Raw genomic sequence first — 15707 nt, 5'->3', positions numbered from 1 at the left:
GGTACTTCTTGCTATATAACAATATAATATTATAATACTTAAAGTAATGCCAATCCGTGGTTCTAGGGCTGAGACAATATTCGCACACGTTACACACACACACACACACACACACACACACACACACATATATTATATATGTACATGTTATATTAAATATTAAATTCATCATGTTCGGATATTTGTGCCAACCCTACAGCTGCAGGGTATCGTCGGCGCATGTCTAAGCGCGCGGCGTACAGCCCCGAGACCATGTGCTCGCGTTCACCGAGTTTTCGACAGCCGCCTACTGCAGTCGCAACGTTTCCACCGGTCGCGTGCAAGTGTGGTCCATTCGTGAACAAAGTGTCGATCGTTTTCGTGATCTATATGTAATAACATTATCACTCTCGTTTAATACAGTTTTTTTTTCACCGTCTGTTACGTTATTCACGTTCGTCTGTCGCAGAAAAAAAATTTTCAATGGACGAATTCAACGAGGTTTGACCTTTTTTTTTTCAAATCACACGAACTATAATACACTAATATTACAGTGTATAGTAATGATAGCGTCAAACTGCTATGAATTTACATAATAACTTTGATCTGCTTGAGAACAAAAAAAAAAAATAATTAAGCTTGCTCGAATGATTTAATAAAATGCACGTGTGCAAAAAAGCTATACAGCAGCTTTTTAATTTTGAAACTCAAATAAACAAAAAACAATGGCTATATGTGTTCATGTTAATAATTTCACAGTATTTTTTTTTTTTTTTTGTAATATATGAAATTAATTAATTTATTGTCATCTGTCATTATGTCATACAAAATATGATTAAAACAATAATTTAATAAAGTTAAAAATTGCATAATTATTTTTTACCTATTTAGTTTCATATTTTTTACGTACCTATTATTTTTTGTAAGGGGAATAGAGAATTTTTTTATTTTCTGGGAGGCACATATCAAAAACGTTTAGGAATAAACCATTATGGCTTAATTATGAGGTAGGTATATCAGAGCAGTATTTTTTTTTCTCGCGGTATTTGTACGTAATGTATTATACTATTTTTTGCATATAATTTGTAGTTTACCTTTAATTAATATATTTTGTAAGATTCTTGATGTCTTGATAATTTTTATACGCGTTAATCTATGAATTGGGTACATTAAATTTCGATCTTCAGCAACTATTTCGAGGTACGAGTACTATACGTATAGATTTGCAAGATGACTTGATCAATGTATTAATAATTCAAAATTCAATACGTTGCAAAAACGTTACAAGTTCAAGATGTTTATTTTTATATACATACTCTTCATGTAAATATGACGTTTCATAATATTAATACGTTTAAATATTTGATTTATATTATCATGTGGTTATTATTTACGTTGAAATTGAGTCGCGTGAATTAAAAAGTAATCACAGCTAAAGCGGGATGCTTTGTTTATTTGGAAAAAGAAATTTCGTTTACTCTGTGACAGAGAATTATACACAAAACACGTATATAGTCGGATGTATTGTTATAATTATTATTACTCCGAGGGGGTCTTGTATCATTTATCATTGTATCGGGGGAGAAAAGCATGCCTATATAAACGTGACGTACGTGATTTGAACCCGAAACTTTGTATTTGGTTTGAAAATATTAAATCCAATTGCCCTCATTATTATTACGATTATTGTCATTATTGTTGTTACAATTGTTTAAAAACATAATGCATTGTTTAATCGTTATTGAATATTGAATGCATTTTGGTGGAAGCACTTCTATACAGTTTAAAATAATAATTCAAGTTTAAATATTGTATACGTGCATATAATAGAACATATTATTCGCATATTATAAAATAATGCATTTTTTTTAAAAATATACGCCTGAATTTAAGTGATCTGTTTCGAAAATGCATCACCATGTGCACCATAAAATTAAAATGTATGTTGATACCCTTATGGAATGTTGTGAAGAAAACATATAGGCGCTGAATTATTAAATAATTGAAATATTCTTTATTGTTGCTGTATAAATATCAAATAATAGTTCTAGTATAAGGTTAAATATTAATAAAAAATTCATATTATGCGTTACACACTTAAAAAAAAACTCCCGTACATTATAATAGTAAAATATGTAAACACCTTAGAAAATACCAAAAAGTGTATAAACTCCCTTACATAATTAATGTTTTTGATTAAAACATGATACCTACGTCATTGTTGAAAAATAAATACCTTTGATTTTACAGATATTACGTGAGATACATTTGTGTACTTAATAACTTAATATACTATTATAATATATAATTAGTTATACTAGTCAATGACAATTTGATTTTACAATAACATGCTTTATAATAGTTAAAATATCGTTCTAACAGTATTTTAATATGATTTATTACTATACACATTAAATATGTAATTGGTAATTTACTTACTTTCAAACTATTTATTTTGGATTTATTAATACTATAATAATTTTATTATACTGCTATCGGAACGGCGATTATTTCTGAACATCGTTAAACTAAATTAAATTTTTGTTCAACATTTATCGCATACGTGATTAATCAAAACTAAAACTATTATTACGGTTATGCCTATCATTGTAAAATAAAATCGAGTTGTGATTTTTGTGTGCATTTTCTTTATCAAAAATTCTTGGTATTTGAGTAAAAATTGTAAAAAAGTAAATCGTGATCCTTTATAATAGAAAAATAAAATTATGTTTTAAGTAAGATGAAACATTGAAATATCGGATAGTATATTAAAATAATACATTACTCATAATAATACTGGAAGAGTTTTTCAGTTAGTAAAAATGTTTTAATCTTTTGCAATAGTTGTTTAAAATACAAGTAATAATCAATTTATTAAATAACTTCAATATAAACAATTCTAATTAGTAATTTTAAACATTTTTCTGTATATAAAATATGGTATGTAATTTAATTGACCGAAACTGTTAAATTGTTTACATGTTTTTAGTAAAAATTATCTTTGTTTCTGAAAAAGAGTTATTTTATCAATGATCATTTATCACACTTTAGTACATTCATAGTATGGTGTATGAGTATTAACAAATAAAATTATGTTCCAAAGGATTTGTTTAAAATTTGTGTTAGTTCCAAATTCTATTGTATTTTTCATACACTCTCATTGAAATTTCACAGGAAAAAAATGTACAATGTAAAAAAGGTCGTGTGTGTGGTCATTTTGGCCAATGTGAATGTTTCTATTGTAATAGCACAGACCAGAATGAGAGGAACAAAGGAAAATAGACATAACGAAATAATAATATTAATAATATAAACATAATGTGAATCCTCCAAAAAAGAAGAATGCTAAGTGATCAGAAATTCTTTAAGTGTTATAAATAATATGTGATGAGTTGATTGAGGACTATTAACATTTCCTGTAATATTGGATAATCAACTGACTAATGTCTTAACTAGATAATATCAATTTAGTATACGAGTATTAGTAAAAACTTGTAGATTTGATGGTAAAACAAATCAAATTAAACATTTAGTTTTAAGGTTTTATTTAGCTAAATATCTATTATTGAACATAAATTAACCATTAACCACGCAACTTTACCAAAACACAATAACATATTAAAATGTATTTTTAAATTATAAATTCTTTAGACATAGACCCGTTGAATACCTCCCTTTCAGCGATTATTGCTATACTTGTATGCGGACCGGCTTGGTTATTGCCATGTATACCATTATCACCTTACATTAAATATAATAAATTTATGTATTCTTTAGTATTTAATCTACGGGCTTTAATTTGGGTACCCATACAAAATATCGATAAAAAATTAGTCTTGATGAGACTATATAATATTGTATACATAATATACTATGTATGTACCCGTTGTGTCCAGAACTCATACTCGTTTGCAAACATCTACTCGAAATTTTATCCAAGTATTATATTATTGTAGTTATACCTTTGTCCTACCCATAGATACAGTTCTAAACTCGTTCAAATAATATTTCAGTCATTAAGTAAACAGCCCTTTATAATTTAATATATTGTGCAAACATTATTATATTGAATTTTCATGTAAAATACATAGGTTCTGTCTCTAATTTATATATAATAAAAAGTAATATCACCATGTTAGGCACGTGGACGACATACATCAACCACAAACATATAATTTAAAAACTAAAAACGAAAATAATTGGAAATTTAGTTCTTGTAAATGTTTAATACAGTAAGTTGAAGAGTTTGTTTCATATAATAAAATCGTTGTCACGGTAAAGGTGTAAGACTAATAATTCATTAATTTGTCACTCCACTTGTAGTTATTTAATTATTATTATACACTATGGGATAAAGATGTTTTTGGGTAAAACTATGTATTCATGCGCAACGGAAATATTGAAAATGATTAGTGTTAATTTTAAAAGTGATTTCAAATAAAATAAAATAGTTTATTTTTGCGTGAGTAGTTTTTTTTTTAAATTTTTAATACCGTTATCTACGCGTAATATAAAATGACAAGAGTGAAACGGTTTTAGCACCACATAGGTTTAACGTTAAAAGCCTTTTAGTCAAATATTTTTAGTTATGTAACTAAGAAATTTCTTGTCTTAAAATGTTATAGCTTTTAACTTAACCAACAATTAGTAGGTATTTATCAGGTATTTTTTTTTTATTATTATAATTTCTGTAGCTTAAATACTCAATACTCACTATTATTTTTTTTTATAGAATTTTCCAAAATTACATGTTGTTATAGCCAATTATTACTTATAGGTATTTCCATGGTTTCTTTTTCAACCCATGTACCTACTACACATTTTTATTCGATCTAATTGTCCTAATTTATCTATGTTTGAATAAGATGAACGAAGTTTGATGATTAATAAACATTCATTAGTCATTACATAACTATTGTACATAGCACAAACGTATTCCAGTAAATTTAATAATCAGTGAGAATTAAATCAAAAAATTTGTTTGTATACCTCAACGGCTTGTTAAATCAAGATTCAGGAATACTCCCATAACTGCGAGGCTTTGGTAATTTGATCGTATTGATTAATGACTATATCTAACCGGTTATATATTAAATGTACTTTCGACGCATTTTATAATAATAATATTTTACACAATTTCTATAAATTACAGTATTTATTTAAACAATATTACAATTATTGTGATATAAATAAAATTGTACATGAAGTGTATTTACGAGTATTATTGTCTCATCGGATACCGTGAAACCATGGTTGTAGGTATACAAAATCTATCTGGTGGTTCGAAAACTTATTTCTTATGCCCATCTACACAATAACACATAAATGTACCTAGGATTTGATGAGGTGTCGGTCGATAACGAATCGCTGGTATTAAAACTTTTTTGCGTGGACGACCGCCGTATCACAAAAATTAACTTTTTATTAGCTTTACAATCGTAGTTTTTCGTTTCGCGTGAAAGCAGCATTATTATTTTGTAGGTAGTAACATATTTATAGCATTTAGACTATTTTACTTGTCGATATGAATACATTTTTTTTAAATCAACTAAACTCTGGTATGCATCAGTGCATCACAATATTCATTTTAAATTATTTTACGGAATCGTGTTTGATTTCACAATATTATTAACCACTGATAATTAATATGCATCGTTATATTATATACTATGTATCTATGTATTTTTAAAGCTTATAATCGTGATAAATTTATCGTTATGGCTTTTAGAAAATTTGCTTTGTTCGTGTATGTGTGTGTTATAAAGCTGCTGTGTCATAATAGGTAGGTACTATCATTAAAATAGTGACGATACATTCTTATTATCCATTTGAATATGATTGAAATGCTGGACAACTAAAAATTTTTTTTTTTAAATGTTTATTTTATACTTATTATTAATAAATTGAATCTGCTACAATATTTTGTAATTTAATGTAATCTATTTGAATACTCAAATCAGTTAAAATATTTGATCTATTGATATGATAAAAAAAATCAAATAAAAATAGTGGTTTTTACTCAATTTATCATATTGTTGATGATTACACATAGATAATTCTAAGTTAATAATATGTATTGATAATTTTTTTTCAGGATATTCACAAATTATTCAAAGGATAATCAATTTTGAAGGATTATATTTAACTGAAATAGAACATGTGGTTTTTCCTGTTATTCATTTCATCATTTTACATTTGGACATGTAAGTGTTTTTATTCTTATATAACTATGATAAACAGTTAAATACTTAAATACAATATTATGTAACACTAACAATCAACCAAAAATACACGGTTTGTATATTCGACGTAATAATATGTTAAATTTATTTTTTACTAATTTGAAATAGTAATTATAGAGTATAATATAAGAATTTGCTGCTACTGCTGCTTCAAAAAAAATTCGTGATACACATAATCACATAATATATTATTGAAATGATTACGAAATATTTTTAAGAAAATTAAAGTTTTTGATTTAATATTTATACGAATTATTCAGATATCACATTACACATTTTGAAAACTTTACTTGTATTACTATACATATAGAGAAGCGATGTTTCTAAATAATAATTAATAAGAAAACTTTTCTACTTTTCTTTTCATTTTAGCGTAATAATATAATATATATCTATATTAATCTTTATAGTTAATAAATATAACACACATCGAGTTAAGTTGAAAATGTAAAGCGAAAGTTAAGTAGACACGGAGGTAAAAACAACAACTATAAGCTTGTTTTGAAGTTTTTTGAATGTTACAAATATACAAGAAAATATATTCCATAAAAAAAAATGATAAATAAAATGAATTAGTTTTAGTTGAAAAGAAATTTATTAATTTTTATAATTTCTCAAGAGAATGTATTATTGTGAGTTATTTAAATTTTAAATTAAAGAAAGAACCTTTTTTTTCTTTAAATTATTTGTGTTTAATACACTATTAATAATACGTAGTATTGTAAAATAAAATAGTAGGATCTTTTTTATAATAAAGAAGAAATTGACATCTACTTCTAACGGGAGTTATTATTACATGAATTGCTTCTTCGTCCCGCATACGATTGATTTGTGGTGTTAAAGATGAGTTGAGTTTTAAAACGACCAAAAATGGTTTCAACAGCATCAATCACTTTAAGGATAAGGAGACCTCCATGTAGAAGGTTATTAGTACGACCGAAAAAAAATACTTGTCTGTAAACTGAGATAAATGTTTTGAAATGTTTTAGTGTATACTGTATACTACAGTATCTACCATATAATAGTATCGTCATTTAATATTGTAATATAACTAACCGTATTATTTAGGTTCTTTAGTACTACATATTTTATGTATACAAATTATGATTTATTTATAAAAAATGATTGTATTGTTAGTTTGTTATATTCTGAGAAGAGTAATTCTGAAATGCTGAAAATACTGTTGATGTGATGACAAATTTTGAGAGTGAATTCATAAATTAAATTAAATTTATAAAACATTGATATTGATACGATTAATATTAACTAGATAATTTCCACTTATTTGCAAAAGTCTCACAAGTCACTATAGAGAACTAAGGAAGTCTTTCATTGAACATATTCATATTTTATGTAACATTCCGTCACAATATTTATAGTAGCTATATACCACTAAATCACACATATGCACACATTTATATATATATACACCGTGAATGAACAAGTATAATGCAGTTTAATCAACAATATTATGGGCTTACCAAATGCACAAAAGTGGCAAATTTAAAAAATTATAAAATAAATTGAACCATATTTTGTTAACCATACCTATATGTTATGTTATATAATATGTTATGTCTAATATTGTATAATATATTTATGCAACAAAAATTTCCCTGAAAATATTACTTGACATATTGGAAAATGTGAAGGATTTATACAAGCACATTTTTTATACGCTTATCAATGATGTTATACGCTAAACAAATAATTTATGAGTACTAAACATTTTTTTTTTATTAAACATAATTCTATTAAAAATATGATGTTAATAAATAAAAATGTTGAATAGCTTTTATGGATAAAATTTAATAATGACAGTTATAAGGTATTTAAAAAAATAGAAAAAATATTCAAGCTTCAACAGTTATTAAGACAATTTGTCTTTAGTAAAAATTTATTCTTACAACATTTTTTTTTGAAGTGTTATGTTTTAAAAAGTTGCATTCAAAAGACAATATATTCTTAGCGCTTTATAGTATTATTCAAATATTGTCAAAACTTTACTATAAAGCTAAAATGCAAAAAGTGCCACTTAATCATATTTATTTATTTGAATTAATATATAGTGTCAATAAAATGGTAGTCGAAAATCTGTTCAATAATGTGTGTTTTTTTTAAATGAAAAATACATAGATCCTTTCATTAAATTTGGTTGAATATTTTGTTAGAACCTTTCATACTTTTTGTATCTAATCGAATTCTTATAATTTTATTTTGTTTAAGATGTAATAGCTTTAAAGGATTTTCATTTTTGAATAGTCCACTTACACTAAACATCTATATTGATCATATTGAAAAACAGCTAATATTAGGCTAAATATATATTGGGCGTTTTCTTTAAAAGCAAGATATTTTTTGTTTTTAAAATGTATGAATCTAAGGACGTAGCCGCAGTACTATATTGTTTATATGTAAATTTTATTAAGTTGCTATTAAATGTTATACCTAAACACCTGGTACATTAAACCCTTGTAATATTTTTTCACTTATCATCATTGCGTTTAGCGATATTTTTACAAAAATATACAATAAGTTCCTCAAAAGAAATGACTAAATTATATAATATACTAAAAGTTATAAAATAGATTTTTCCATATTTAAAGATAATTACCTCGAGTTAAAGAGATTTACTACTTTCTTAAGCTCAATTACTATGTACAGAAATTCACGAATTATCTGTAAAGAGCATACGCGTATGATGTTAATGTATCATTTTCACACTAGGAACTTGACAACACTGACAATCGAAAGCAATTTATCCTTTTCTCGTACTATGTGCATGTGAAATTGTGACAAATTTTGGGTAGTAATAATTTTGAAATGTTACTACTGAATTATTCCACATAATATCACTGTAACTGAATGTAATAGAATTACTGTTCGTTTCACTTAAATCAAATGACACAAGGACTAATGGGCTATGCAGAGTATTATAAATTGAAATATTTTTTTTCAAGATGATATAATATTCTTATCTGAATCAACGCGTATGCATATTTATCATGATATTATCCATTTTCGTTATGCTTAAAAGCGACCCTTCAAACTAGATTTGCTTAATTTGCAAAAACTTAGGACCTTCCGACCATTGCATTCATCGAATATAATATGGCGCCATTGAATAAAATTTAGGTCAGTCGTTAAACGCAGTTTTTTGTCAACGTTTTAACTGTATAAATATATATAATCACTGGTCGAAATTAAAATTGTTTATTTAATTTTTTGTTATATTGGTGAATATTTTTAAATAAATTTCACCGATATTATACGGGATTTAAACATAACGATAACAATAATACTAATATCATCATCATATAATATATTTTTACTGAAAGTTGTTACTAGAATAACGTCGCAACTGAACAATCATTGTAAATACGTTTTTGGTAAGACGATTTAGTTAATAGCCACAATAAGTTACTTACGTGGTACGCTATTATAACGGCATCGTAACTTGGTTTAAAGTTCATATTTGGGGGATTTTATAGATCATACACACATAATAATATATAATATCACAACTGCTGTGGTGGAAATGACATCGCCGCCGTTGATCACTGCGCCAATAAGACGGCATAAGGTGGAAAGATCAATAAGACATATAATATTATGTTCTCGAAACAATAACGAAACGTAAGCTTCGAATACAATTTAATATATATATATATATATATAAATAAATAACACACGGATGGTATATAATTTTATGATACGGCGTCTGTACATAACGGTACGGCGGATTGGATGACCGACGGGGATGACTACTGGCAATAAATGATTTCTCCCATACATGTATACAACGGCAATACGCACATGTATAGGCGAGCGTAACGAATAGGCGAAGATGGCCTGACGTCGTCGAATCGCCACCATTTTTTCTGATGTAATTTAGCGCGATTTTCGTAGAACGCGCGCCGTCGAAACACTACAGCGACGGTAAGGCGATTTTATCCTTTAAAACTCGACGATATAATAATATTATTTACACAGTGTGTGTTATGTAGTAGCCCGGTGAAAACCGTCTGGAGGAGAGGAAAAAATTATCTGCCGCTACAACGATGACACGCGCTGGTGTAACGTGTCACCACCACTCTTCGCGCACGTCCGGAAAATATATCCTTCGGATCTCACCTATTTTTACTCTTCATTTCTTTTATCGCACGCGACGTGATATCGACGAACGTGTATGTACGTATACCGCGATGCACCTATATTATAATATATTATTATATACGATACAATGATATTATACGTTTTATATTTCCATCAGTGGAAACGAAATATACGAACGTTCGGTAAGCGGTGTTCACTTTCTGCGAATAAAACGCATCGTAATAAATTGAGTATAAAGAATACATTACATTATACGGTATCAACGTTTTATTAGATTACTATTCGTTTCGTAACTGTAAATTACTGTTTTATCAAAATATTTTTCAATTCAATATTTTTATTGGAAAATAAAACTGGTATATACTTACAAAAAAAAAAAAAAATGTTCTAATAGTGTTCTAATATCGTCACATATTGTCAAATAAATGATTTGCTGTCTTCAAAACAATATTATATTTTAGTCAGAATTATCGATGTAGGTAATATGACACGTTATTGTTGTTTTTATCGATTTGAGAACTCAAAAATATCAAAATACATATGTGAAATACGGGGCATAGTAATAATAATTATTATTGTCAAATATTATTTATTTACCGTAATGTAATAGTTGCAGGCATAATCAATTTTAAGCATAAAAACTTCTACGGATTTGTGACGAAACAAATACACACGAACGCGTCTTTGTCGATATATTTACCTAATTAACATAATGGAAATGACATGAATTCTTCGTGATACGGCGCATTGACACGATGATTCAATATTGAAACGAAGTCAAGTTGTCTTGTTATACAATTAGTGAAAATCAATGAAAAATCTAATTTTATTTTCACTTCACGTACATCGGGAATTAAATAAGTAATTTAAAAAATCAAAGTTTAACAAACGAAACATGTACGCGCATCTTCTTTCGAAGAAAAAAAATTGTGTTTGTTTAACTACATTTTGTGTTTTATTTTTTATTCTTAAAAGAATATTCCGGATGTACCTGTATACTGAAGTTTATTGTAATATTATAACGAATACGCGTGGCCAACGGGTGACTAAATGCATATATATTTCATTATCTTAATTTAAAGATAAACACTTTTTGAACCAAACAGATGTTTTACAACGGTTTCGCGTTGTATTGTTGTCGTGAAAGAACAAAAGCGCAACCTTTCTGTCGGTTCGCAGTTTATTATGGAAGTCCAAATGAAAGCCGTTCAGGCGATCACGCCTATATACACGATGAAAACGGATATCCGGCGGTACACCAGATCTTCCGGTGTCCCGATTTTTTTCCTCGATAGTCATTTTTTCCCCTCCATTCGCGAATAACATCCCAAGACAAAACTCCATTAAAACTTTACGCCTTTGATGCAGCACCAACGCCGAAAAGTTTTTATTTTTTCGGACGATTTTAACCTTCGACCCGGTTTTACGCTGTATTAATGTTTTGTATTTCACCGCATACTGTATATGTCCTGGTATGCCCGCGGGTAATCCGAAGTGGGTTATTATGTGTTTTTGTGTATTTTTTTTCTCCCAAAACGAACGATGTCTTATTCCGAAATCAAAAGGTTGTGCGAGTAAAAAAAAATGCTCCTTCCTATCGTTCATATCACTCTTGGTCGGTTACAGTTTCCGTGACACATAAATCGACGAATGAAAGATAAAACAGCAAGAAATGAGATTTTTTTCCTCTCTCTCTCTCTCTATCTATCGGTATTCAAGTGCCATCCATCATAACGTGAATTTTGGATTTTTTTAAACGCGTATCTATAAAAATAATAATAATACACGGTATATAACTATGTGGCGTAGCACGAGTCAGTTAGGGCGATTGTTATATGTGACGTATAAACGTATCTATAAAAATATATATAATATGCTTAAGCGACTTTGTAGCGCGACCGACCGCAACGACGGGGAGAGAACCGTAACTCGATTTGGACGGTACCGTCGTCGTCGGATCGAAAACCCGTAACACCGTGAGAATCCCATTAAAAGTTACTATTTAGATTTAATAATAATATACTACACACGCAGCCGCTGTATTATTGTCATTGTGTATACAGTATAACTGGTGTGGTTTTTCACAGTCGCGGCATAATGTGTTGTGAAATGGATGTTGACTTTGTGAATCCGTCGACGTGCGAGAAAATTGAAAGAGAAACCTACAGCAACGAGTTTTTATATACAATTACTGTACACCTCTCGTGGGTTCTCGGGATACACGTGCGGCGTAAAGAGTCTCCTAAAATTTGTGTGACAAAAACGGTGAGTATCGCGTAAAAACTAACATGATTCCCATTATATTTGTCACATGAAATTTGGAAAACTATATAAAATATATAAGGTGATTAAACAAGTATGAATACCTCAGTATAATACAATTATTTAAATGTTTAAGTATATACATTAGGACCAGATTTTTAAAATACTTGGGTTATTTTATACTATTTAATGAATTTTTCGCGGTGATATCAACTTATTTTTTACAAATGCGAATAACCGTCTTTTTTTCCTGAACATTTTTAAACATATTTTGTTATTGAAAATTTGTATATATCTGAATCAAAATTTAAACAAGTAATTTTTAAATTATTTAACTTTATGTTCAAAGGATAGTAGAAGAAAAGGTTTAGACTTTAGAAGGTATGGGAGTTGTGTTGGTGAGAGAATTACAATACTAATATACTATACATTACAGCTATAATTAGTTTTAATTTATCATCATTTTTTAGCTTTTTAACATGTTTTACGTATAATAAAAAAATAGTAAAATGTTTCATTTTATATATTCTATTTTATTTGAATTATTTTTAAGGATTCTATTCTTTATATTATGTATTTTAGTAACTCGGAGGATACTCTTTAGAATTTTGATTAGATACATGAACATGAGCCTTATGATTAATATTTTATAAATAGAAAAAAAATGGTCTCGTAATTGAAAAAAAGTCTATATCACTATAGTACTATCCTTATATATAGTGATAAAAAAAAATCTTTATAACTGAAAATATTGTCCTCAAGTATTTAAATAAATTCATTATTAAAGGAAAAATGGGGTGAGCATGATTTGTGAATAATTCTGTATCTATATATATATATTAATATGTGTGTGTGATTATTTTATACTATTATTATTGTAATATACAAACGAAACGGGATTATTTCCATTAGCGTAATATACTTTGGGTATCGTTATTTTTAGTATGTGTCATATACCTAAACGTAATATATTTTATTTTGTATGTGGTAACTGGTAGTATCATAATACTTTTACATGGAAATGGTTAAAAGTATAAAAGTCACTGAGGTACGCGTAAATAACCCATGATGTGTCTACGCTAATAATATTAGGTATGGTTGTCGGTTCGTGTATTTTTGCGCCCTATTACCATCTCGTCAGTCACCAATTATAAATGTATTATACACATACATAATATTATTATTATTATCAATATAGTTTCCGGGTAACTTTATTTTGATATGGGTACCTACCGTACCTTTATATCGCGTATATTATGTATGATTTACACAACGTGTGAACTAACTATTTGAATCTTCGAAATATGTTACAGTACATTATGTTATATATCAACGTTACATATACGAGTTCAGATTAGATGTTGTATACTTTTATGACATTTTTGTATTTTAAATTATAACATAATTTCTATTGTTATACGAGATATATACCATTATATTATAATTTGAATAAATATTCATATGTCACGGAGCAATGCATTTAGTTTCAATTGAACAAAAAATGCATGTCTTTTTAATAGGGTTATTTTTTTTTTTTGTCAATAAGTATGTTGTTGACAAAAAACTCAGGTTTGTTTGATTCTCAACTAAAAAATATAAGGACGTTAGCGGTGAAATAGGTTTGTCGAGCCCAAATTCCCCTCCTCCCTATTAGGAACGCCATACTGAACATAGATAATAGACTATAGCTCTAGCTAGTGCATAAAAGGGTTTTTAGACTTGACTTTTTATATTTTTGTCAGAGAAATGTTTTATGGCTAAATATTATACTGAACGAATCAATTAATAATTTAACTAAAAGTATTTTATGATTTATTAAAATATGTTTAGTGATATTATAGTATTCATGTTCCCTATATTTTATTGTACCTTAATATAATTTTGAAATTTTATTTTTGGAATATTTTAGAATGAAATTATAGTTTTTTAATGTCTAGTTTACTTTAAATCACATTAATATAAAGATATATATAAAGACAATGTATGAGGTATGAGATGTTATGAAATTTCATAATATTAAGTTAGTTTCTTATTTTACATTTCAAAAAAGTTAAAACTTTGTTAACTATAATGAGCGTACAAACATTAAAAAATCAACGTAATGTAATTTTTATTTTGAATTTTCTTTATTTTGAGTATTTTTGATTAAAAATACTATAACAACAAAGGTAAAGCGTCTGCAATTATTAAATGTGTAATAAGTATAATAGTGTTTATATAATTGTGTACATTGCACTTAAGGTTCCAATTATGTTAATGCGTTGATTTTTGTATTATTAACACTATGATCAAATATTTTTATAGTCTATATTAAGTGCACCTGTGTTGTTATAGTATTATATAGAACGGAAAAGCATTATAATTTACAATTAATTAAAACGTCTCGTAAAAAATAACGACTTAATTTAGGCGATATAATATTATGTACCTCAATGTGAGTGTGTTTATCTCATATTATAGAATCAAATAATATCACACTTAGTACTTAGCACGTTCAATAAATATAAATAAAATGTGAGTTATCATATTTTAAATAACTTTCGCGTGCACCGTACTTGTATCGATTACGATTGGTCGTATTATATTTACGTATAATATAGGTTTATTAGGTATATACATACGAGTCATATTGCTATATCGGTATTACTTTTCACTTTTGTTTTACTTTACTCTTCGTGAAATAATAACAATAAAATAATGTGCTTTACACGAAATTTCGGCAAACGTAATAAAGTACAATAATGTATTTTATGTGTAATATACTTTACACGTGCGTGGAAGTTGTCGTTTTCACTGTTGAGAAATATTATGAACTGTATGCAAGTAATACATAATGATTGTACAAGTACATTATATTATAGTACATCTGGATAAGTACAATAGTTAATATAGTTTTGGGTATCATAGTTACTTGTTATTAAAGTTTCAATTATTTAAAGTGACTGTGGAGTGTCAAAGTTACAAAGTTACAAACAAACAATTTCGTATATTTTTAAATTAGGCAGGTATTATACTAGTATTGTGATGTTGAAAAGAAAATATTTTGTTGGTAAACAAAAACTTCAATAACTTAATTAATTTAAGACTCGTATTCACGTATGAGTACAC

General features: G+C 27.5%; 1 protein-coding gene across 1 annotated transcript in view; it reads left to right on the top strand.

Moving 5' to 3' along the window:
* Nucleotides 1–282: 282 nt before the first annotated feature.
* LOC132922551 (uncharacterized) overlaps nucleotides 283–15707 on the top strand; it is a 76713-nt gene continuing 61288 nt past the window's right edge. Inside the window, exons 1-2 of the mRNA XM_060986122.1 lie at nucleotides 283–480; nucleotides 6074–6182. Coding sequence (XP_060842105.1) covers nucleotides 6137–6182 — 46 coding nt within the window. The 5' untranslated portion in view covers nucleotides 283–480; nucleotides 6074–6136. The remainder of the gene's footprint in view (nucleotides 481–6073; nucleotides 6183–15707) is intronic.

Source organism: Rhopalosiphum padi, chromosome 2 (assembly GCF_020882245.1).
Source record: "Rhopalosiphum padi isolate XX-2018 chromosome 2, ASM2088224v1, whole genome shotgun sequence".
Taxonomy (NCBI): Eukaryota; Metazoa; Arthropoda; class Insecta; order Hemiptera; family Aphididae; genus Rhopalosiphum; species Rhopalosiphum padi.
The sequence above is the reverse complement of the archived record's forward strand: the minus strand, read 5'-3'. Positions and strand labels throughout refer to the sequence as shown.